The 22953-nt window shown below is 37.6% G+C and overlaps 1 protein-coding gene across 11 annotated transcripts in view; it reads right to left on the bottom strand.

The window, feature by feature from the left end:
- Nucleotides 1-509: 509 nt before the first annotated feature.
- CHST15 (carbohydrate sulfotransferase 15) overlaps nt 510-22953 on the bottom strand; it is a 966917-nt gene continuing 944473 nt past the window's right edge. For all 11 annotated transcript variants that reach the window (XM_044056008.1, XM_044056009.1, XM_044056010.1 and 8 more), the window contains 2 exons: nt 10686-10833; nt 510-2235 (listed from right to left, as the gene is read on the bottom strand). In XM_044056008.1, coding sequence (XP_043911943.1) covers nt 2051-2235; nt 10686-10833 — 333 coding nt within the window. In that variant the 3' untranslated portion in view covers nt 510-2050. The remainder of the gene's footprint in view (nt 2236-10685; nt 10834-22953) is intronic.

Genomic DNA, 22953 nt, shown 5'->3' with positions numbered 1-22953 from the left:
AACCATATCACACAACTGGAAAGGCCATAGAGATTTCTTAACAAGAAAATTAGAGGCGTTAGAGGTATTAATTTATATAGTAACCTTAAAGGTTGCTGCAACGTAACCCGTGTGTCACTTTTCAAGTTTTGAAACACCCAGTCTTATGTGACCTTTTTTTTTTTTTTTTTTGCAAAATCAGTGTCTCTATAAACACTTGTGCTAAGGGTTTAAGTGTTTAAGTCTCCACCAACAAATAAACAAGATTTGTTGGACAGAAAGGTTTTCATCTCAATGCATCTCTTAATCTGTGGAATAAGTTTCCACTACAGGTCAAACAAAGTACTACTTTTGCCTTTAAGGCTAGTTTTCATGATGTCCTGCTTGATTTCAAAGGTGAGTATTAGTAAGTGCTTAGAAAGGGTGGCAGGAAGTCTGTATGTTTAAAGGTAAATATGGCTATAGGTATCTAATGGCTCCTGTGATCCCTTGCCTACTTTGTTTCTATGTACCCTTAGATGACCAAGACAGAAAATAAGCAGCTGCGTTTATTTGAGCTACATTCTAGAGAATACATTGTTCATGAAATTTACATATATGGCATAGGAGGAAGAGTGCTGAAGACTGAGGAATGAGTAGCCTGTTACCCCAAACGTTGTGCAGGTAGAAACATACATTTCAAACAATGCTCAATACACAGTACATATTTTTTCGCTTATTGTATAGCATCAATCAGTACTTTGTTGTATATCTGGCAAATTAAGGTTTCTGGACATTTTTTTACTGATTATCTGTGTCTATTATTTCACATCCAACTACCATCTCTTGTTTTATGTCTAGTATTTCCATTCCCTGCTATGCATTTCTGCATACCAGAAAACCATACTAAGAGACACACTGAACATTCTGACAAAAGTTACCTTAAATAAGGTTATGCATCTGACGTATCTGTTGACCATCTAACTCTACATGAAGTCACCAGACATCATCTGTGTAATACGTGGTTTCCCTTTCACTACTTCTTACAATTAACATCCAGAATTTCTGCTTGTGTTAAACATTTGCCATTGCAAATCAGGATGAGTCATGCAGATGAACTGCTAATCGCATAGTACTCCACAAATATTTCATGTTTTGACATTCCCTTTCATTTCGTTTTCTTTTGTACTGTAGATGTGAGCTACATATGACTTGCTTGAATTATGCAGTTATGTCTGTCTTGTGCAGACAAACTGAAGTTGGACATAAACCTAATGACAAATCAGACTGTATTCTGAATGTAGAAGTTTTAGGTTTTCATGTTATAGAATGAAATACCTTGTTTCTTAATTTCAGGACAACATAACAACTATCTATATATCTCACGATAAAAAGTATTAAACTCAGAATCATATGCTTTCAAAATATTGTCATATAGCTTGATTTCACAGACGTCATGTGTAAATTCTAGAGAGACAGAATTGCACAGTGTTCTTTGCATGCTACAGTATATCCAAAAAGCATGGCTTGTGTTCTTGCCAAATAAAGCAATATACATCATTATAAAGCAGCATATGAAACTGATGTAAATGTGTTATCACCTTTATTTCTCTTCAGCAAATTATGGTAAATATTTCCATTTAGAAAGTGTGTGTGTGTGTGTGTGTGTGTGTGTGTGTGTGTGTGTGTGTGTGTGTGTGTGTGTGTGTGTGTGTGTGTGTGTGTGTGTGTGTCAGTATTTCTGTGTTTGTGTGTGCATGTTAATTGCTCATATGGAAGGCATTGCAAAAATACTTACTGATACCTAGGAACTTAGTTTATGATGCAATCCTCAACCCCTAGGAGATGCTTTTGAAGTACTGCCTATAATGGTTATGGCATTATGCAAAGACTGAGGATTAGAGTTATTTGAAGCTTGAGAAGGTTTGAGCCGCTGTACTGATAAATTGTAATTCTTTAGCTCTTTTAAGATCAAGGACGTCTTTATAAAATTATATATTATTTTATTGATTATATTAAAAATTCAAAAATAGAATTGACAGTTTTTGAAAACTGTTTGCTTCATAAGTACTTATTACACCAAGTCTTTTTTCTACAGCCATAAAAAGGAAACATCACTGAGAAGCTCAGCAAGTTTTTGATTAAAAGGCCAGTAAAACTGTTTCAGGATTTCCTTTGTTCCAGGCAACATGGGTCCAAGGTTTCGGTCTTTGAGTCTTCTGGTATTGTGTGCTGGGTTTTTGGTCATCAAATCCTCTTGCTGCCTTGTGAGAGGACCTGAGATAAGCAGAAAAAATAAAGTTAATATGAACAGACATTACAAAAACAACATTCTTCAAAATTCTCAAAAAGGTCTAAGAGTTGAAGTTGCTTCATCATACTGAAAACAAATGTATGACGATTTGTACAACAAGAAATGGTAATTGTGATTGAAGTAACAGCTATGCACAACATGGAAAAAAATGAAAAAGATGCAAAAGTGAAAGCATGTTGCAATAATCTGGATCACGAGTCTAAAAAAACTGTTCCACAAACTAAGATGATACATGGTTGATATAATTAATGAACCCTACATCAGTGGTTTGTGCCATTGGTGCATTTTTTTTTTGCTTCCTTTGTTCCCCACTGCCTGTTAATCGTTGAATCTATCTTAGCAAATTGACTCATTTACTCATATCATTAAAGCAGCCATCAAGGGTGTTTTGAGGGTTTTTGCTTTATGGCTCTACCTATCTACCTGCATGTGCGCAGCTAAGGAATAAAAGGCAAATGTGAAATGGGCTGACCTCATGAGATGTCCCTCACTTAGGAAAGGGTCCTAGTCAGCAAGCAGCCCCACCCCTTTCCCGAAGCATGGGAAGTGGATTTCACAGTCCCAGTCAGAGAGATCACATTTCCCTATGTGCTACCTGAGCACACATAACCCTGCTGTCTCTATCCTTTTTAATCAACCCCCAGTTTTATGGGTTATAGTCAAGGCCCTATCTTTCTATGAAACAGAACCAGGCACACTTTTGGTGTATTAAATTCAAAATGCCCAAGGAAGACAAATCAGAACACAATATTTTATGGGTATAAATGAGCTCCTGGATTGTAAACCAACTGCAAACTAGGTTACTATTTTACCATTATGGTTGGCATGTGATATGAAACCTGAGTAACAAATCTGCCATGGTGGCAAACAAAATGTCCCCTACCACTACCAACTGGGACAAAATCTGCGGACTTGTGTAATGGTTGCCTGCTGTCTGAACCTAATGAATATCACAATTTCGCACGTATGTTTTTGACTCTCATAGGGTGTGCAGTGCTAAGTGGTAGACATGTATAGAGTACAGGTGTTTTTCCTTACCTGTAGCCAATGCAGCAGTTGTACACTGCTTACTATAACCAAAACATTTGAAGAGTTGTAGTGCACTGGCGTCTGTAGCCATGTGCAGCAACAATTCATAAGGAAAACAAAGTCTTTACTTATGGTTACAGACAAAGCCCTTTAATATTATGCTAATGAAGAGGATTAATGGTTAACCTCATGCCAGTGAGTTTTGTCATGTCACTAAGTGGTGGGTAGCTGAAATGTGTTTGAAGCAATCTGCTGATATACACTGCACCGCCCAGGAGCAGCATTTGTATCTCTTTGGAAAATAAATAAATAAATATCTGTGAATGCTTTACATAATAGTAATGCTGATCTAGATGCTTGGCTCTACATCACCATTACTGGCACATCAGCACACTGGCTCATTTGTAAGTTGCACAGAACTATAGTACACAGTCTGGATTAGACACAGTGGTACATAACGCTTATAAATACAACCCAGTCATCTTATTCCTACAGTGGCCATTATTTAGCAAGTGTCAAGGTCAGCTCCAAGCAAATCCATGCTGCATTTGTAAAGCAGAAGGTAGAGTGAATTGTTTGTAACACTAACTACAGGAGAAAATAGGACAGCCTCATTCTTAGGTGGTCCTTTGCATAGTCCTATAGTTGTACACAATGGGAAATATAGAGGGAGGGTACATACAGCTGTAAAATGGTTGAGATTTGCCAACAAGATATATACATATACACGCACACACACACACACACACACACACACACACACACACACACACACACACACACACACACACACACACACACACGCACATATTTATACATATGGGGAAGCTCCCTTCATAACACAAATCAGGGCACATAGATCTACCTCTTCATAGTGAGGACAGCTGTAGATGTTAAGGATGAACATACGAAGGTGAAGCAGCCAAGTACTCTGAAAGCCAGTGTACATCTAATACTTATTGCATGACTTTTCCTTTATCCTGGCAAAAACATATTAACTGACTATATAGTAGATAAGTAACAACAGTAGATAAGTAACAACGTGAAGATCAGCTCTGAAATATCTAATTACAAAAATGAGAACTGTAAGTCTTGCAGTCAAAATGAAAACTCCTTCTAAGAAGGATATCAGATCAAGTGGGAGAACTGCTTCAATTTGGTGAAAAACTGTAATACATGCTTGTGAATAGGGAATTAAAGTGCATTCAGCATTTGAAAAAAATCAGTACAGCTTAAGTGTCTATGTATGTGGAACAGTAAATTTGCCCACATAGTTTGCCATAGAAATTAGCAGCCCTTGTGTCTCAAACAAGCATCTGCAAAACTCTTAGGACAGTACATGATACAGAATAGCATTCCTTCAAGGGAAGAAAATTCAGTTTACAGCATCTATGACTTCTGTTGAGATATAAAGTATAAATTTAACTATCACACTTAGAACAGATATTAATAACATGGCATACGTATCAGTAAGACATCATTTGCAATGCATAATGCTTGTTTATGCCATCTTTATCTGCTGAGGAACAGTGCATTTTACTTTCTTGCACATTTTAAAGTTACTGTGGTGATAACAGCCCATACTTTAATGCACAGCAGGTTGACAGAAGTTGAAGACATACCTCTTGCACTTTTTTTCTTTTATGTTCCTTTCTCCTTAAGGCTTCTTTTTATGGGGGAGAACAAGCCCCCACACACACCAAATGTATACATACCAACTCTGAAATTGATATTGCTATGAGAAAAGGCAATATTCCAAGAAATGGCATCTTGGACTTGGAGTATATGTAACTCCATCTTTCGGCCATTTAGTCTCTGTGTTTTAGGACTCGCTCTTGTGGGTCCCAGCATTTTAAATGGTTACCAGTAAATATAATTTATAATATAATTTTCAAATCCGAGAATCCCCTCTGACCTGAAATAACAGTGTTATCTGAATTATTAGTTAGCTATGCTGTGGAAAGATTTAGGCATGAATTGTGAGTTGTCTTGATATAACTATTTCAGTACTTTCTATGATTTAAAGCAATACCAAAACATAGCACTCTGAGAACATCAAATCCTTCTGTCAGCCTTCTAGCTTTTCAAAAGTCTGGATCTACATTTTCTATTTTCATTGAGCCAAGCAGCTTTAATACTAATTACTTTGGTTTGATATTCTTTCAGTAGATGCCTGTTGAGGATTTTGAAATGTAGTTTATTGAATTACAATGTGTAGCCTTATGGAGCTTATAGTTTAGGGGTCTATGGCACTGACTGGAAAATTCTGAGAATGATCATGGTCATCACTATGAGGAATTGGGAGATGATGGATGTTCGTTTAACTGTTATATGAATGTGGAAAAGTCAATGCTCTGCAAGTTTGCATACACATGCCACTATGAATATATTTATCAATACACAAAGTCTGTTCATTGGTTTCCTCACCAAAGAAAATGAGCAATGGAACATAAATAAGCTTATGTGCTATTCAAAATGCAAAACCAAATTAATGGCACATTTCTTTATTCCCCTACAAAGTAAGGGAAAAACAATGGTTACATTAAAATTAAGATCTGCATCTTGACTCTGATTGTATTTTTTTAATTAAAACATTTAACCTTATACTGACCTGTAGCTGTAATAAAATAAATTGTCTCACAGTTTGCAGCTTCTGAAAGGTTTTCTACTTCTATTCTAAACAATAGAAACTGGGAAAAGAAAGGTGCAAGTCTGTAAACGTCTTCATGATTTCAGAAAAATGGAGGAAAAGTTGGCTGGTTGTCCTTTTAAGAAAGTAATGTGCCACCTACTCTGTTTACAGAAAATAACATTTTATAGTTACAGAAAAGTACACAAAAAAGAATAAGATTGTAATGCTTACATTATGTATTTCTTACCTGAGTCATCAACAGAAACACACATATATCCAATTAATTAGTTTGTTGCAAACAGTGCTTATTCAAAAAGGTAGTCCAAATCTAGAATAAAAAATGAAGGCTGCACTCCCAAAATCACTATGGATACCTATTTGGGCAGTAACTTGTCTGACAAAGTGGTTGATAACATGTTTAGCGGATAGTCTGAAAATACTGTTTTGCAAAGTATACTTGTCTTCTTTCACTCATATATATTTCACATTTATACAGAAGTGCAGTATAGAGCACATTTTGATGTCTGCCTGTTATAGTACAGATAGGAGGGTAACAGACAGAGAGGTGACATTTTGTTTTTTTATCTGTTGGTGTTTTATGTATCCAACAGTTTCATTATTCTTGCAGAAAGTTTTTGTAAGGCATGTTTGGTTCATAGTGCAGAGATGTTAATGAAATGCATTTACTTCATAAAGTTGGGGATAGAGATATGGCTTATGAATATTTTTTTCATTTAAAATTTCATTTAAAGGGGAGGCAGAGGTCAAATACCCTATGTTCCTTCTCATTAATCCTTTGTTTCCTTTGATTCATGTAAAATCAGTTTAAGATGTCTGCTTGTGCTTCTGACAGCAGTTTGGGAAAGCAGTGATATTTATGTATCAGACTCAAAATGCCATATATTGTTTACCCTAAAAACATTTTAAAATGCTGCATGTTGCTTTTCCCTGATCATAAAACACAAAATAAGATTGTTTACCATGGCTTAGGCAAAATCAATTTCAGTTGTTTCCTATTGCTTCTGACAACACTTGTGAAAGAATTGTAACTGACTGCCTTGAAAAGAACAAATGCTACATATTACTTTCCTATGGTTATGTCTAACCACATGTCTTTAACTATAACACCCAAGTAGTGTCTGAGAGCAAACAGCCTGCAAACAGGCTTCATGCCTCATGAATGGAGAAAGATAACAGTAATCCCTCTGCAGAAAGGTAGACAATCTACAGACCCTGGAAACTGCAGACCATTATGTCTCATTAGTCTTATGTGTAAAGCCATGGAAATAATTATCATGGAGATGACCAACAGAGATATAGGAAACCTCCAGATACTGGACCTAACCCAGTTTGGTTTTGTCAAGGGTAGACCATGCCTACTCAACATGGTGGACTTCTTTGAAAAGGTCACCAAAGCAATGAATGAGGGCAAAATCATTCTCACTGCCTACCTTGACCCAGACAAGGCATTTGACACAATATCCCACTCAGGCATTGTTGACAAACTCAAGAGGTTAGGTATAAACCCATATGTCACCCGGTGGGCAGCCGACTGGCTAACAGATAGGACCCAGGAAGTTAGAACTGGGGAGTCCACCTCTTCAAAGAGGCCAGTCACAAGTGGAGTCACTCAAGGATTTAGTCCTTAGACCGCTTCTTTTTGGCATTTACTTCTCAGAAGTCAAGGCTAATGTCAGTGGTGTCTGGCTGACTAAATATGCAGATGATTGCAAATTAGGAGCTGTCATGAATCTCACATTGACACAAATGTTCTCCACGAGAGGTTGACACAGACAAACAACTGGTGTCAGAGCCATGGACTAAAACTATATGCCAAGAAATGCATAATAGTATCCTTTGGGAAGTCATCCATCCCTAGTAACTATTATATTTTCAACACATCCCTTATAGTTGACCCAGTAGTCAGGGACTTAGGGACACACATAGATAGTAATCTAGTCTTTGATCATCACGTGTCTACAGTAGTGAGGAAACCATTCTATATTGCACAATTTATAAACAAAGTTATAGCACCTAAGACCAAGGAAGTCATTGTTCCACTGTACTCAGCATTCATCAGACCTATCATTGAGTACAATGCCCCCTTTGATATGTACCTAACCAGGCATATCCAACAGCTGGAACATCCACAGAGGTTCCTCACTAAAAGAATACAGGGCATAAGTAAAATGTCCTATGCAGGCTCCCTCAAGGCTCTATACATGTATTATGTATCCTACAGGCTTTTGAGGGGAGATCTATGCCTGGCATACAGGGCATTGTCAGACCCCACTCTGATGGACCTCTTGCATAGCCAGAAAATAAACAGCACCAAGATTACACATTCTAAAGACTTATGCCTTGCCTGTGATATAAGTAGGACCTGCTGGGAGATATAGGTATGTATCCTAGAGACTACCTCCTCTATGGAACAGATACCCCATCCATGTGAAGCAGAGTTCCTCCCTAACCCAATTCAAGTGCAACTTGGACAACTGGATGGGAAACTAGAAATTAATCCCTAGTTTGGCACCTATGCCTCTAATGAACAAAGGTAACCTGTAAATGGTTCATCTCCCAGGCCCATGCTTACACTTATTAAGGGTATCAGAGCTTGTCAGAGATTTGGGATGCATGGCTAGGCTTAAACAGGCCCTTGTGGTCATTAGCCTAGTAAACACCTATGAACCGAAATTTGATACTGATATACTACAAATTAATATATAAATATATATAGCTTACATAAAAAACCTTAACTTAAAGGTTACCCCCTAACAATTCATTGTTTAAGCATGTTGTAAACTGTGTTACCTTCAGTTTTCTTTGTAGTCCACATTGGCATTTATTTCCAAATACAAAACAGGCAGTGTTGCTTCTTTTTTTTTTTTTTTAATCTTTTGATCTGCTCCTCCACTGACTGTCTAGAGCTCCCAACTGACCTATTGACCTATTGCTTTATCAGTTCACGAGATCCCCATGATGATGTTTAATTCATTCCTTCTGTGTGAGGGCACCAGGAATAGGGCCACAATCTGTGTGCAAAACCCGGGCTTTACTTTTAAGTCCATTTTTCAATACACTGATTTAGTGATCTGCTTAGGGCTGGCAGACAATGAACATCAGTGAGGATGTATCTCTCACTCCCATGAATAATGCAAGCCCTCGACAGTGGCCAGACTCCCTTCAAGCCAGCACTCCCATGTGGTCTCCAGTCTTCAGCAAAGAATCTATCATTGGAATTAGTACTTCTCCCCATCTCCAAAAGGAGATTAACTGTTTAGTCTACATCACGTCTCTTCCCACACCAGCTCCAACAGGTGCCTAAGTCACTCAATGAACTTGGGTCACCTGGGTCGAAGTCCTTGGGTCACCTGGGTCGAAGTTAAGACTTTATCTTTCTATGCCATCACAGCTGGCTACTGCTTCTGTTTCATGAAGTAATCCACATTCATATCTGGATCTGGGATGCTTTCTGTTGTATAAAACTATAACTGCATACAGCTCAAAACTGCAATGTTTACCTTGCCTTCTTCTTTTAAATGCAACATTTATTGCAGTCTGCCATGATGCTTATCACTGCTTCTGCTTTGATTTCTGTTTCAAGCACTTATCTGGGACTCATGGTCTACATTCAGAAATGCATAAACTTCTTTTGTGTGAGCCCATACAAGGCAATTAGCTACAAAAGCTTATCTTTTAGCTGTCTGTTTTATATTAGTATAGTTTATACTTATTAAGCTATTAAACTTTGTTTAATGTATCATCTGACTAAACACAGTAATCTGTTTAGAATGCCTCCCTATTGAAATGTCAGAACTTGAAATGCCAAAGTAGATATGCAGAAAAAAAAAGACCAAAACATATGGAGAAGAGCAATCCTGAATATCACTCTTCTTATATAAACTTCTTTATCGCATGGAGGAAGCCCCCAACACCCCACAAACTTATATATACCAATTCCAAGATCACCATACCATAGAGAAAATGGAATATTTTGAGAAATAGCCATCTTGGACTTGGTAAATGTAAGCACATTTTTTTCATCCACTCATTCTCCATGTTTCTGGACTCAGTCTTGCAGGTTCCAACATTTCAAATGGGTGCTATTTAGAATGCTTCAGACTTTTCTCAGAATAATAGATCTCACTATAAAATTGTGAAAGCAAAACTGTCATATAAACCAATATAGTAAAGGAAAAAGATGATCTATCTCTGCTCAGTTCTGATGGAATGGAAGCACTGTACCATCTCAGATACAAACATAGTTGCAAAATTAACCACAAAACAAAATAACAGTCAGACCATTTTCTAGGTTTCCACTCTGGGTAGTCGTAGTCAATACTGATATTCCAAGGAACCACAAGGCCTTCAGTCTTTGGAGTCAGTCATCAGACACCTTCAGATGGTTTGGCAGTTGTCAATCCTGCTTACTCTACCAGAAGACCTCCAGGTGGTTCAGTAATTCTCAGTCTTGTCCACTGTGTCAGAACACCTTCGGGTTCAGTAATTGTCAGACCTGCCCACCCTATCAGAATACCACCGGATGGTTTAGTAACAGCCACTGTCAGACATATTACTTGCCTATGAAATGTGGATCTAGTCATGGTGACACATATGATTATATCTTATAAATGAACATGCCACTTAAAAAAAAGAACTAAATGCTTTAGAGTTGTACAGTATTTTGTTGTGATTCTAATGAAAATGAATTCAATGCAGCATAACAAAATAAAAGCAAATATATGAATTTACCTAAGTGCAGAAACTCAAAGACCAAGTGCATTGTATGCTTCAGATTAGATGCATGATCTTCCAGTCGAAGTATGAGTAGTTGTTCTCTTCCAAAAACTGTTAACCAGTCCTTCAGAAAAATGACATACGTTCCAAGCTGCAGTCTTACCTTAAGCAAAGAAGAAAATTCATAATTCTAACTATTACAATAATTAATGATAACATTTAAAGTTTATTAACATTTTAATTCAAACTGCAGCTCACATTTGGTCAATGATTTTGAAATGTTTTAATTTTGTTGTCTTAACATATTTATTCTACCTTATATAATTAGTTATGACATAGTTTCACTTCTGTTTTTGAAAATGGATAAGTTAACATATCTTATAATTAAACAAGAATCAATAGATATATGCCATTTACTCAGAGCTTTGCTGTTTATGACAGTTTCTGATCTTTCTGATGTTTTCTTCCTTACCAGGATATACAGTGTTCAGACTTATACATTTTAAAAGACAATGCACCAGTCCTGGCTTCACTTCTTAGTTCACAAATTTGATGGTTACAGACGCATCTGACAGACAAATAAATCAAGACATTCTAGAGTATCACTCTTGTTCCAGAAAAGAAGGGGTCTACAGCTGATCAGAGTTAGAATTAATGAAAATGATTCAAATAACCCTGTTTTTGAGTGTACATGGGTCACTGATGCTATCAGTATCCTCCAATCAGCTACAAATTACTCCAAGACCATAACAACAGGAGATAGATACATTTCACTGAATGGGTACACTCATTTTTTAAGCACCTTTACTGAATTATCAGTTGAGACAGAGGCACATTTACATTTATACAAAAGTAATCAAACTGTATTAACAATTTAACATTAAAAGACATTATACTTCACATATATTGCTTTATATAATACATCCTAAGCAACATAATGTAAATTATTCAATTCCTGGCCCCTTTTTAAACAAGAAACATCTTTATTAAACCATCACTTATGACATACACAAACATGTATATAAATGAAAACAAACCACACCGACACAATCCTACTTGCAAGCATTTTAAATCACAAACACACTGACACACTCCCAGTTACAAACATTATATATCACTTGTAATCTACCCAATTATTTTCAGTCAAACATTACATAGCTCATTCCTCCCCTGTAGTTATTGTCTCCACAATTTCCATTTTTTCCTATGTAGTTTGTTCCTACCCTTTTCTAAAGATCTCAGTTCCAGTTGTTTTATCTCTGTTACTATATTCACTATTTCTAGATTTTGATTTCCATATTCTAGTAATTGCTTTTTGGCAGCCAGAATGGGTGCATTCAATCTTCAACCTTCACCTAGGATGATGCCGCAGTACAAACAGAAAATGATTAACTTCAATAATTGGTTTACTTTCTGGTATAATTCTATGGGGATCCAGTATCTGTCAGACTAGGATGACATGATCGACAGACCTTGATGCTTTGCTAGAGATGGTCTTTATCTGTCACCCTTGGGATTTTGGCTACTGGCTAAGGCTCTTGCCAACCCCGTAGTGCCTTTTTTTGGCAGTGTCTCAAGGACAAAATTCCTGACATAAAATCTCCATCTAAAATTAACCTCAAGATTATGCTAACACTAGGAGTTTTAACATGAAACTGCACTCACTGGAAGCAGTCCTCACCTTGGAAGACATGAACATTTGTGGATTCATGGAGACATGGTTCAAGACTGGGGAGAGCACCCCAACCATATCAGGCTACACCTCCTTCCACATGTTCAGACCACAAACTGAAGGCATGAAAACTAAAGAAGGCAGTGTGTCGATATTCATTACAGATAAATACACCTCCAGATTGGTTAAGCAGTAGGATTCCCTGTAGATACTTTAGGTAAAATTAACTGTTGGTAGGACACCTATTCAAGTAATTGCCAGCTAGAAAGAACACCTTCATGAATCAGGACACCCACTCTGCAGTTTTTGATCTACTGGAGTCCATCAAGATACCATGGTTTTGGGTGACTTTTACTACCCATCCATTGACTGGGTAAATTACTCAATCTTAAACTCACTTGTGCAAAGGTTATTTGACTTTGTTAACTTCAATGCCCTGGACCAGCTGGTTGACACCCCCGCAAGGGGTGCCAACATCCTGGATCTGGTGCTTACCAATATGGGTGACCACTGTAGCACCCCCAGTGTGAGGTCTTCCCTGATGAGACCTGACCACAAATCAGTCTTATTTGAATTAACTATCAGAACTGACACCCCCCAACAGCAACTAAACTAAAAAAAACTTCTCCAAAGGAGATTACAACCTCTTACGAGATGGTATACTTTACTGCACCCCCTCAGATGGAACTGGCATTTATGCCAAGTTCTACACCAATGCTTTATACAAACATCTGTATAACAGCATTGCCTTGGCCGTATCTGATAGAATCAAAATCAGCTCCTCAAGGAAGAACAAACCTACCTGGTGGACAATTGCCATTAACAGGCTTTACAATAAGAGGAAGAAATTGCTATCTAAGAGTAAAAGGGAATGATCCCTAAACTGGAAATACTGTTTTTGAGTGTACTTGGGTCACTGATGCTATCAGTATCCTCCAATCAGCTACAAATTACTCCAAGACCATAACAACAGGAGATAGATACATTTCACTGAATGGGTACATTCATTTTTACGCACCTTTACTGAATTATCACTTGAGACATAGACAAATTTACATTTATACAAAAGTAATCAAACTGTATTAACAATTTAACATTAAAAGACATTATACTTCACATATATTGCTTTATATAATACATCCTAAGCAACATAATGTAAATTATTCAATTCCTGCCCCCTTTTTAAACAAGAAACATCTTTATTAAACCATCACTTATGACATACACAAACATGTATATAAATGAAAACAAATCACACCGACACAATCCTACTTGCAAGCATTTTAAATCACAAACACAATGACACACTCCCAGTTACAAACAGTATATATCACTTGTAATCTACCCAATTATTTTCAGTCAAACATTACATAGCTCATTCCTCCCCTGTAGTTATTATCTCCACAATTTCCATTTTTTCCTATGTAGTTTGTTCCTACCCTTTTCTAAAGATCTCAGTTCCAGTTGTTTTATCTCTGTTACTATATTCACTATTTCTAGATTTTGATTTCCATATTCTAGTAATTGCTTTTTGGCAGCCAGAATGGGTGCATTCAATTGTCCACAAGATTTGGAGAACAGCATTCTCCTAATACTGCTTTGTCAAATATCGCTAATGACAAGCATTTCACTGCTCTCAACGAATAAGGATAATATTTGTTTATTTGGATATCTATTGATGAGGAGCAAATGGTATTTACATATGCATTACATATGGATGCATATTACATACATATTAATACACCACTTTCTAATATAAAGGAAAAAGTGCAATAATAATAGAAATTAAAATGTCTACCATGTTTTTTTTCTTTTTAAACTTATTTAAATAAGGCATTTTTCCTAAATAGAATTATCTCATTAATACCACTAAAGATATATTTTATGTCTTAGGTATAACATGGGGATAGCCTTAAAAGATTTGAATTCAATCCCAAAAGAAATAATGATACTGTAAAACATATGCTGAGGAGTCACAACACAAGAGGAAAGGCAAAGATAAAATGATACTGTAAGATTAACACTGGCTATAGACTCTACATACATAGAAAGTAGCATTTATAGATGCAAACATTTTGCTTGTTAAATTTTCCCTTAGCACTTTGTTTGTGGTACTCCAGAGGTTTTTTGCAGCACTACTCGACTGTCAGGTGGAATGCTAAGCCTAGTCTCAGTGGTACCAACACACCTCTCACCCACTAGACATTCTTAAGTGTGACCTCTTTTCCTGAGCAGACAAATATACCTAACACTAAGGACAGATCATTTCCCACAGTTTCTCTAGCTAGCTTGGTCGACATGGACATCCTGAGGCAGTGTAATAATTGCCTCATGTACACCGACAGCCCTCTACTCCTAGTAAACACAAACTCAACATGTGAGAGATGGAATTCTTTTCAGTGATTCACTGAGTTTACCAAGGGCAAGGAAATACTTGCCCTACAGCACAACTTTGCCCTTTTCTCCACTGTAGTGCAATCTCAGATTTGATTTATATAGTTAGGGAGGGTGAAGCCCCACACAATGGGGGTGTGGGGCATGAAGCCCTCCATTTGGGTGGCTTTGATTTGCTTAGTTGTCAATCAGTTGTGCTGTAGGGCAAATATTTCTTTGCCCTCCCTAAATTCAGCAAATCACTGAAACGATTTTCACTGAATTAGGGTCAATGATTAGGTGTTCGCTGCAATGTGATTTTGGTGAACTAATATAAACCCCATATCTACATATGCAGAGGTCCTCACCGGAGATGTACCTAAACACCAGAGACCTCCCAACACACAAATACAAGCACACTACACATAATACTTCCTCTGCAGAAGACAATGCAAATAATAACTTATGCACCAGTGTCTCACCTGTCAAGCCCTTAAGGTAAATCAGAAAACCAAACATATTACTCATAGGTGATTCTATCATGAGACACATAGATGTCCATCTCACCAGACTGCATAAGGAAAAGGTCATGGTCAGCTGTCTGTCAAGAGCCAGGTTACACCATATTACACATGCACTCAAGTCTTTCAACAACAGGTACTGTTATGACTCCATCATAGTCCATCTTGGTGTGAACGACTTGAGATATACCTCTCTGGACTATATGAAGAGAGACATGACAAAGTTCTCAAACTATGTATCTTAGGCAGGTATGTCCCTAGCCTTAAGCAGCATTTTACCTTCTCCTAGGATGATGCCGCAGTACAAACAGAAAATGATTAACTTCAATAATTGGCTTACTTTCTGGTATCATTCTATGGGGATCCAGTATCTGTCAGACTAGGATGACATGATCGACAGACCTTGATGCTTTGCTAGAGATGGTCTTTATCTGTCACCCTTGGGATTTTGGCTACTGGCTAAGGCTCTTGCCAACTCCATAGTGCTTTTTTTTGGCAGTGTCTTAAGGACAAAATTCCTGACATAAAATCTCCATCTAAAATTAACCTCAAGATTATGCTAACACTAGGAGTTTTAACATGAAACTGCACTCACTGGAAGCAGTCCTCACCTTGGAAGACATGGATATTTGTGGATTCATGGAGACATGGTTCAAGACTGGGGAGAGCACCCCAACCATATCAGGCTACACCTCCTTCCACACATTCAGACCACAAACTGAAGGCATGAAAACTAAAGGAGGCAGTGTGTCGATATTCATTACAGATAAATACACCTCCAGATTGGTTAAGCAGTAGGATTCCCTGTAGATACTTCAGGTAAAATTAAGTGTTGGTAGGTCACCTATTCAAGTAATTGCCAGCTAGAAGGAACCCCTTCATGAATCAGGACACCCACTCTGCAGTTTTGGATCGACTGGAGTCCATCAAGATACCATGGTTTTGGGTGACTTTTGCTACCCATCCATTGACTGGGTAAATTACTCAAGCTTAAACTCACTTGTGCAAAGGCTATTCAACTTTGTTAACTTCAATGCCCTGGACCAGCTGGTTGACACCCCCGCAAGGGGTGCCAACATCCTGGATCTGGTGCTTACCAATACGGGTGACCACTGTAGCATCCCCACTGTGAGGTCTTCCCTGATGAGACCTGATCACAAATCAGTCTTATTTGAATTAACTATCACAACTGACACCCCCCAACAGCAACTAAACTAAAAAACTTCTCCAAAGGAAATTATAACCTCTTACGGGATGGTATAGCTTTACTGCACCCCCCTTCAGATGGAACTGGCATTTATGCCAAGTTCTACACCAATGCTTTATACAAACACCTGTATAACAGCATTGCCTCCGCCGTATCTGATAGAATCAAAATCAGCTCCTCAAGGTAGAACAAACCTACCCGGTGGACAATTGCCATTAACAGGCTTTACAATAAGAGGAAGAAATTGCTATCTAAGAGTAAAAGGGAATGATCCCTAAACTGGAAACACTCCCTCCTGAGCTTAAACAGGTAAATAAGACATCTTATGAAGTCCTCCAAAGAAAAATATGAATCCAAATTAGCTTCATCAACTAAAGACAACCATAAGGCATTCTTTAGTTACATAAGTAACCTAAAAGAAAAGGCCCAGATTTGTGTTGAACTGGTAGTTAATGATACCACATATACTGAGCCTGTGGACATAGCTAACCTGTTGGCAGACAGGTTCTGTGAAAACTTCACTACCCTATCCCCACCACATGTACCCCATGACATCCCTACCACCTGCCCCCTACCTTGTAACTCTAAAGAGCAGGTCATAAATGCCCTCTCTAAGGCCAAAACCACAGCATCTATGGGACCTAATAACATCCCAGGCTGTGTCCTGCATGTGCTCCAACATGAATTATCAATATCATTGGGAAATCTTTTCAATTATAGTCTAAGAACCAGCTTCATCCTAATAGAATGGAAAATGGCCACTGTTAATCCCTTGCACAAAGGTGATGCTTCCACTGACCCCGGGAACTATAGACCTATTAGCCTGACTAGCCTTATCTGCAAGGTCATGGAGTGAATCATCCTGGACCTTATCAACAAAGATATAGGTAATCTCCAAACACTTGACCCTACTCTGTTTGGATTTGTCAAAGAAAGATCATGCCTGTTAAACCTGGTGGACTTCTTAGTGACCAGTTATCAAGGCCCTGGATGAGGGGAAATCTGTGGATACAGTCTACCTATACTTAGCCAAGGCATTGGACACTATTTCCCACTCAGGCATCATTGACAAATTCACCCAGCTAGGTATCAACCCTTATATTGTTAGATGGGTTGCTAACTGGCTCACTGATAGAGCCCAATGAATCCACATCCACCAGCAGACCTGTAACCTGTGGTGTTCCGCAGGGATCAGTCCTGGGACCTCCACTATTTGGAATCTTTTTCTCTGAAGTACAAGCAAAAATTAAAGATCTGTAGTTGACAAAGTTTGTTGATGACTGCAAACTGGGAGTGGTCGAAGACTCTCCCAATGATGTCAACATCCTACAAGAGGGTCTTAAACAAACAAATGATTGGTGCCAAAGTCATTGCCTTAAACTCAATGCAAAAAAACGTATTATCATCCCTTTCAGTAAGGGCAATGTTCCTGCTAATTACCACATCAATAGCAACACCTTAAGTATGCACTCAGTGGTGAGAGACCTGGGCACACAGGTTGACAGCAACCTTACCTTTGACAACCATGTCTCCACAGTAGAAAGAAGGATATTCTATATTGCTCATCTCATAAGTAAGGGCACTGTCTCCAGAAAAAAAGAAGTTATAATCTCCCTGTACTCTTTCCTTATCAGACCAATAATTGAGTACAATGCCCCTTTTGGTATGTACATTTCCAAGCACCTGCAGCAATTGGAGAGACCACAAAGGTTCCTTACAAGGAGAATTCAAAGTCTTCAGCATCTGTTCTATGTGGATCGTTTGAAATCATTGTCACTTTATTCTGTTTCATACGACTAACCAAAGGTGATCTCTGCCCTGCATACAAGGCAATCTCTGACCCTGCTTTATTGGAAATGCTGCATCTCCGTAAGTCAAATGGTACACAGATTACTCACTCTAATGACTTTAACCTGGTATGTGACATTAATAGAACCTGCTGGAGGAACAGATTTGTCTCTCAGAAGTTAACAAACCTTTGGAAGAGACTCCCACTTCATGTAAAACAGAGCATCTCATTGGCCCTCTTCAAACGCAATCTGGATGATTGGATGGGTAACCATAAATTCAAACCGGGTGTTCCACTTGTGTCCCTCTTAGACAGGGGCAATTGGTGTTGATTGTGGAAAAAAGAGTACAACTTGGCTAGACTTATAAGGGCCCTAAGGTCATTAGCCTTGTAACTACATATGATTTTATGATTTAAAACTGAGTATGGTATTAAACATCAAAGTGCAGAAAAATGGATGTACATTACATTGATTTCAGCTTGTCAAACCTGAAAACATGGCAGATCATAAAATGAAAACAAAAGCTTTCCTTCTGCAAACAGTAAATTACGATCAATCAGCAAATAAATAAATAAATACATAAATGCATAAACAACACAATAAGACATATTCTGCCTGAATAGTGGTACTGTTAAGGAAAGGGTTTTTGATAAGGTAACAGCAAATATATGTACAAATGGCTCCCAAAGTATATCGGGTCTACATTAAAACAACAAATCGAATAAATTTCGAACGATCCGATGAGTGAAAACTCATATGATCAAAATCGCTATTGTGGGTGGCTGTGCCCCCCACACCCCCCCTTAAAAATATATTCCAACTCCAAGATCGCACTACAGTGAGGAAAGGGCAAATTTTCTGATCTTCACTGTACCGCAATCTCACAATATCGATGTCGATCATATGAGTTTTCGCTCATCCGAGCGTTCGAAATTTATTCTGTTCGTTGTTTTAACATAGACCCAGTAAATCAACAGCCAAACTTAATATATGTAAGGCTGAAAGTACTAACAAAACAGATATATTTTAGATATATATATATATATATATATATATATATATATATATATATGTGTGTGTGTGTGTGTGTGTGTGTGTGTGTGTGTGTGGTGTGTATATGTATAGATTTTTTGCTTGTTTGTTTATACACTTGTTCCATTCATCAGACGTTTGTCTTTTATTTGTTTTTGCCAAAGTAATGTATAATGCTGGGGTTATGGACAATGGAAGTGTTAGGGTTAGCACACATCAGTAAGGACGAACACGGGGGCTTTCCCCTCCTGTTCCACCTCATATGTGCTAACCCTAACACTACTGCTGCCTCTTACCCCAAAACTACATATTATCTTAGGAAAAACACTTTTCCTAACAGAATCACTAACAAGACATTCACACACAGATTTCACATACACCTTACCTAGCCTTTGCTCTCTTACATGTCAGTGTATTAAATCTCCCATATTTTCAGTTGAGAAAGAAAAATAAATCAAATGCAGGCAGTATTTATAATGCACTTTTAAATCAAGTGGGTGAAGCTAATAATAATGTTGTCCTAACTTCCTAACTTCCAAACAGAAAACTAATCTTATACATTTTATATTTGCTTACATAACATTTTGGCTTCACCAAACAATGACAGAATCAATAGGATCCAGGGAGATATGATCTTTAAATAAAGACAAACATGGAAGGCAGCACGTGCTCCCAGATTATCTTGACTTGATCTCACCACACAGATATTCAAGAAAGTGTGAGGTTTATGAAATTAAAGAGAGAGTGAATCACAATAAAGTGAGTGAGATAAAGTCAGATGTGGTTTGTTAGCTGTACTAACTGGCTGAGAGACAGAAGTCTAAAATGTTCAAAAGTCCATATTCACCTGGGAGCAGTTATTTAACACATTGTCTGCATCCCATCTTCAACTAAGAAAAAAAAAAGGCAGGTCACCACCTTCTCACTGTTTGCCCCATTGGTTGAAAACTTCAATTTATTCCTTATTTAAAACCAGTATTGCTAAAGATGTGCAGGTACTTGCAAAAGATCTGTAAAGGCAAGGGCAGGAATACAGGGCTTTCAAATACCCTCAGTATGATTTATTCAAGTTCCAGTCTGTGCTTGTCAGTTAACTTGTTCCGAACCAAACAGAGAACAACAGTAATTACATCTTTTTATGTACTTACATGTGCCATTTTATAAAAGAAATCTGCCACACAACTTACCCCCACCCCCCACCTTCACTTAACCACATATTTTAACAGAATTTGGGAGCTACCTTAAACAACTGGCACAAGGATTTTTATAAATCAAGTTTCAGAGAATGTTAAACTCTCCATGTGTGCCAATTGATGAGCTACAAAGGGATGAAACATGTAAGGTCCACAGCTAGTACTCACTGGTTACATAATTCTGAATGTACTAATTAGGACCTGTAAAAAAATGAAAGAGGCATTGTACATTCAAAAACCAGACATCAGCAGTTTATATACACAGAGATGATTACATCTGCTGCACTGATATCCTCCTTGTTGTGTTTCAGGCAGAGTGCAGAGAATTTACAAAGAATTACAACTGTCAGCCTTCTACATCTACTATTGATTTTAGGAGTATAAGGTATTTAGATGTATTTTCTAGCAGTCCAGGAGTCAGCAGCAAATATTTCTTTACATACTAACAGCCTAACAGCAGCCTTCTAATAAATTTGACAAAAATCTTACTTTATAGTAAATTTTTCAATGCCTTAAGGTGTCCAAAGTTATTCAACTGTATCAAAATGTGATCAATCCATTAATAATGCTGGCAACTCAGTCTGCCCTATTAAACATTATAAATAGGTTCATAGGTAGGTACTTGGCTATCGGCCCAAGGGCCTACGTAAGCCTAACCAACAAGGTTCCCTGGTTTACGCCACTCAAGAAAGTTATTTTCCTGTGCCACTGTCGAGCAAAGACACAGAAGTGATCCCCGGGATGTATTTCCTATTTCCCATCCACTCATCAAGATTTTTCTTGAAGAGTGCTAATGAAAACTTTGCTTGACATAGATGGGTAGCCTGTTCCAGAGTATGGGAAGTCTCTTTGACAGGAATCTATCCCTCCAGCATGTCCTGTTTATTGTGGTGACAAGGTTTAGGTCCCTAGAGCATGTAGTTCAGAGGAATTGGGATTTCTTTAGGTATAGCATGTCTAACAGCTCTGGGTTTGACATAGCTTTATATGTTAGGCAGAGATCCCCTTGGAGTAGACGATATGCTACAGAGTAAAGCTGGTGTTTTTGAGATGGTGCTACTGTGTCTCCTGAGTAGAACAGCAAAACAAAGCAATGATGACAATACACTGATCACTCCAGATTACAGCTCAAAGAAAAAGCAGTCAAGCCTCCTACTCTAAATCAGCACCCCATGCAGTACTCTACTATTTTTGCAATGGGAGGACTTGCACAATGTAGAATACTGTGCATTTTGTGCCTGTCTGTCAGTCTGTCTATCTATCTATCTATCTATCTATCTATCTTTCTACCTATTTACGTCTCGGGCAGATGAAAGATGTGTGTTATATGTCATTAAATTATTGTTGCCACTACTATGTTGGTCCTGTAGTGAGATTTTCTATGAACTAGACGGCTTCAAAAATCACATGTGATGAAGGTGATTCAGAAAATTGTGTGAAGGGGTAAATCAAGCCTGAAAATTGGGACATACCTCTGAAAATAGGGACATTCTGTGCGGGATAAATCAGGCCTGAATATAAGAAAGGTCTTCCAAAACAAGGGCAGCTGAGAAACCTGGGAGGATACAGGAATGTAGAAAAGGGAGAAATAGCTAACACAGGAAATGGCACATGGGTAGCCATAAAGTATGATAGACTGGGAGGAAGAAGGACAGCGTTTTGTGTTGTACAGGGCCACATTTTCAATATATAAAGAAGAAAGGTAGATGAGGAACAGTGGTAGATGGGATAGAGTGAGAAGATAAAAGTAGCATGTTTAGATAACCAATAAACATGGGATGAATCCGAACCAAAACACCACTAAACAAATCAAAAAGGTCCATTCACACGAAGCAGTCAATGATGGCAGCCTTATATATATATATATATATATATATATATATATATATATATATATATATATATATATATATATATATATATATATATATACAATTTTTTATATACAGTCTTTTTTATATTATGTTTTTTACAATTAGGTTTTTTTAACATAAGTTTTCTTATATATTAGCTTTTTATACATAATTCTTATGGATTACTTATATGTAACTATATGCATTTAAAGAACTTAATTTATTGATGTCTATTGGTGTTTATCCAATTATAATGAGAGGTGAACTATTTAAATGACGCAGGGATGTGATGCAAACAGATTCTGATGAAGCTTCTTGTTTGGAAAAGAAAGCACTTAATCAGTGTGTTTGCTTAATAAATGACTCATTATTCAATACTTTGGATCATGTGGATTTACTTGAGCATGTTTAGATAAACAGACATAAAGCACAGACACAGAGAGAAGAGTGATACATATAGATGGAGATGAGAAAGGATCAACACAGACAGAAGACTCTCAGACTATAATGGGGAGGCCTGGATGACAAGTTCATAGGTTCATAAATGGAAAGATAAGAGAGTGATTTCTCTGGATAAGGACAGCTATTTTGTTATAAACTATGTTGCAAATATAACTTGGGTAGTCCATGTTTTATTGCAAT

The sequence above is a fragment of the Protopterus annectens genome, chromosome 14.part0 (assembly GCF_019279795.1).
Source record: "Protopterus annectens isolate FY-2018-M chromosome 14.part0, PAN1.0, whole genome shotgun sequence".
Lineage (NCBI taxonomy): Eukaryota > Metazoa > Chordata > Ceratodontiformes > Protopteridae > Protopterus > Protopterus annectens.
Note: the sequence above shows the minus strand (reverse complement) of the source record. Positions and strands in the feature narration are given on the sequence as shown.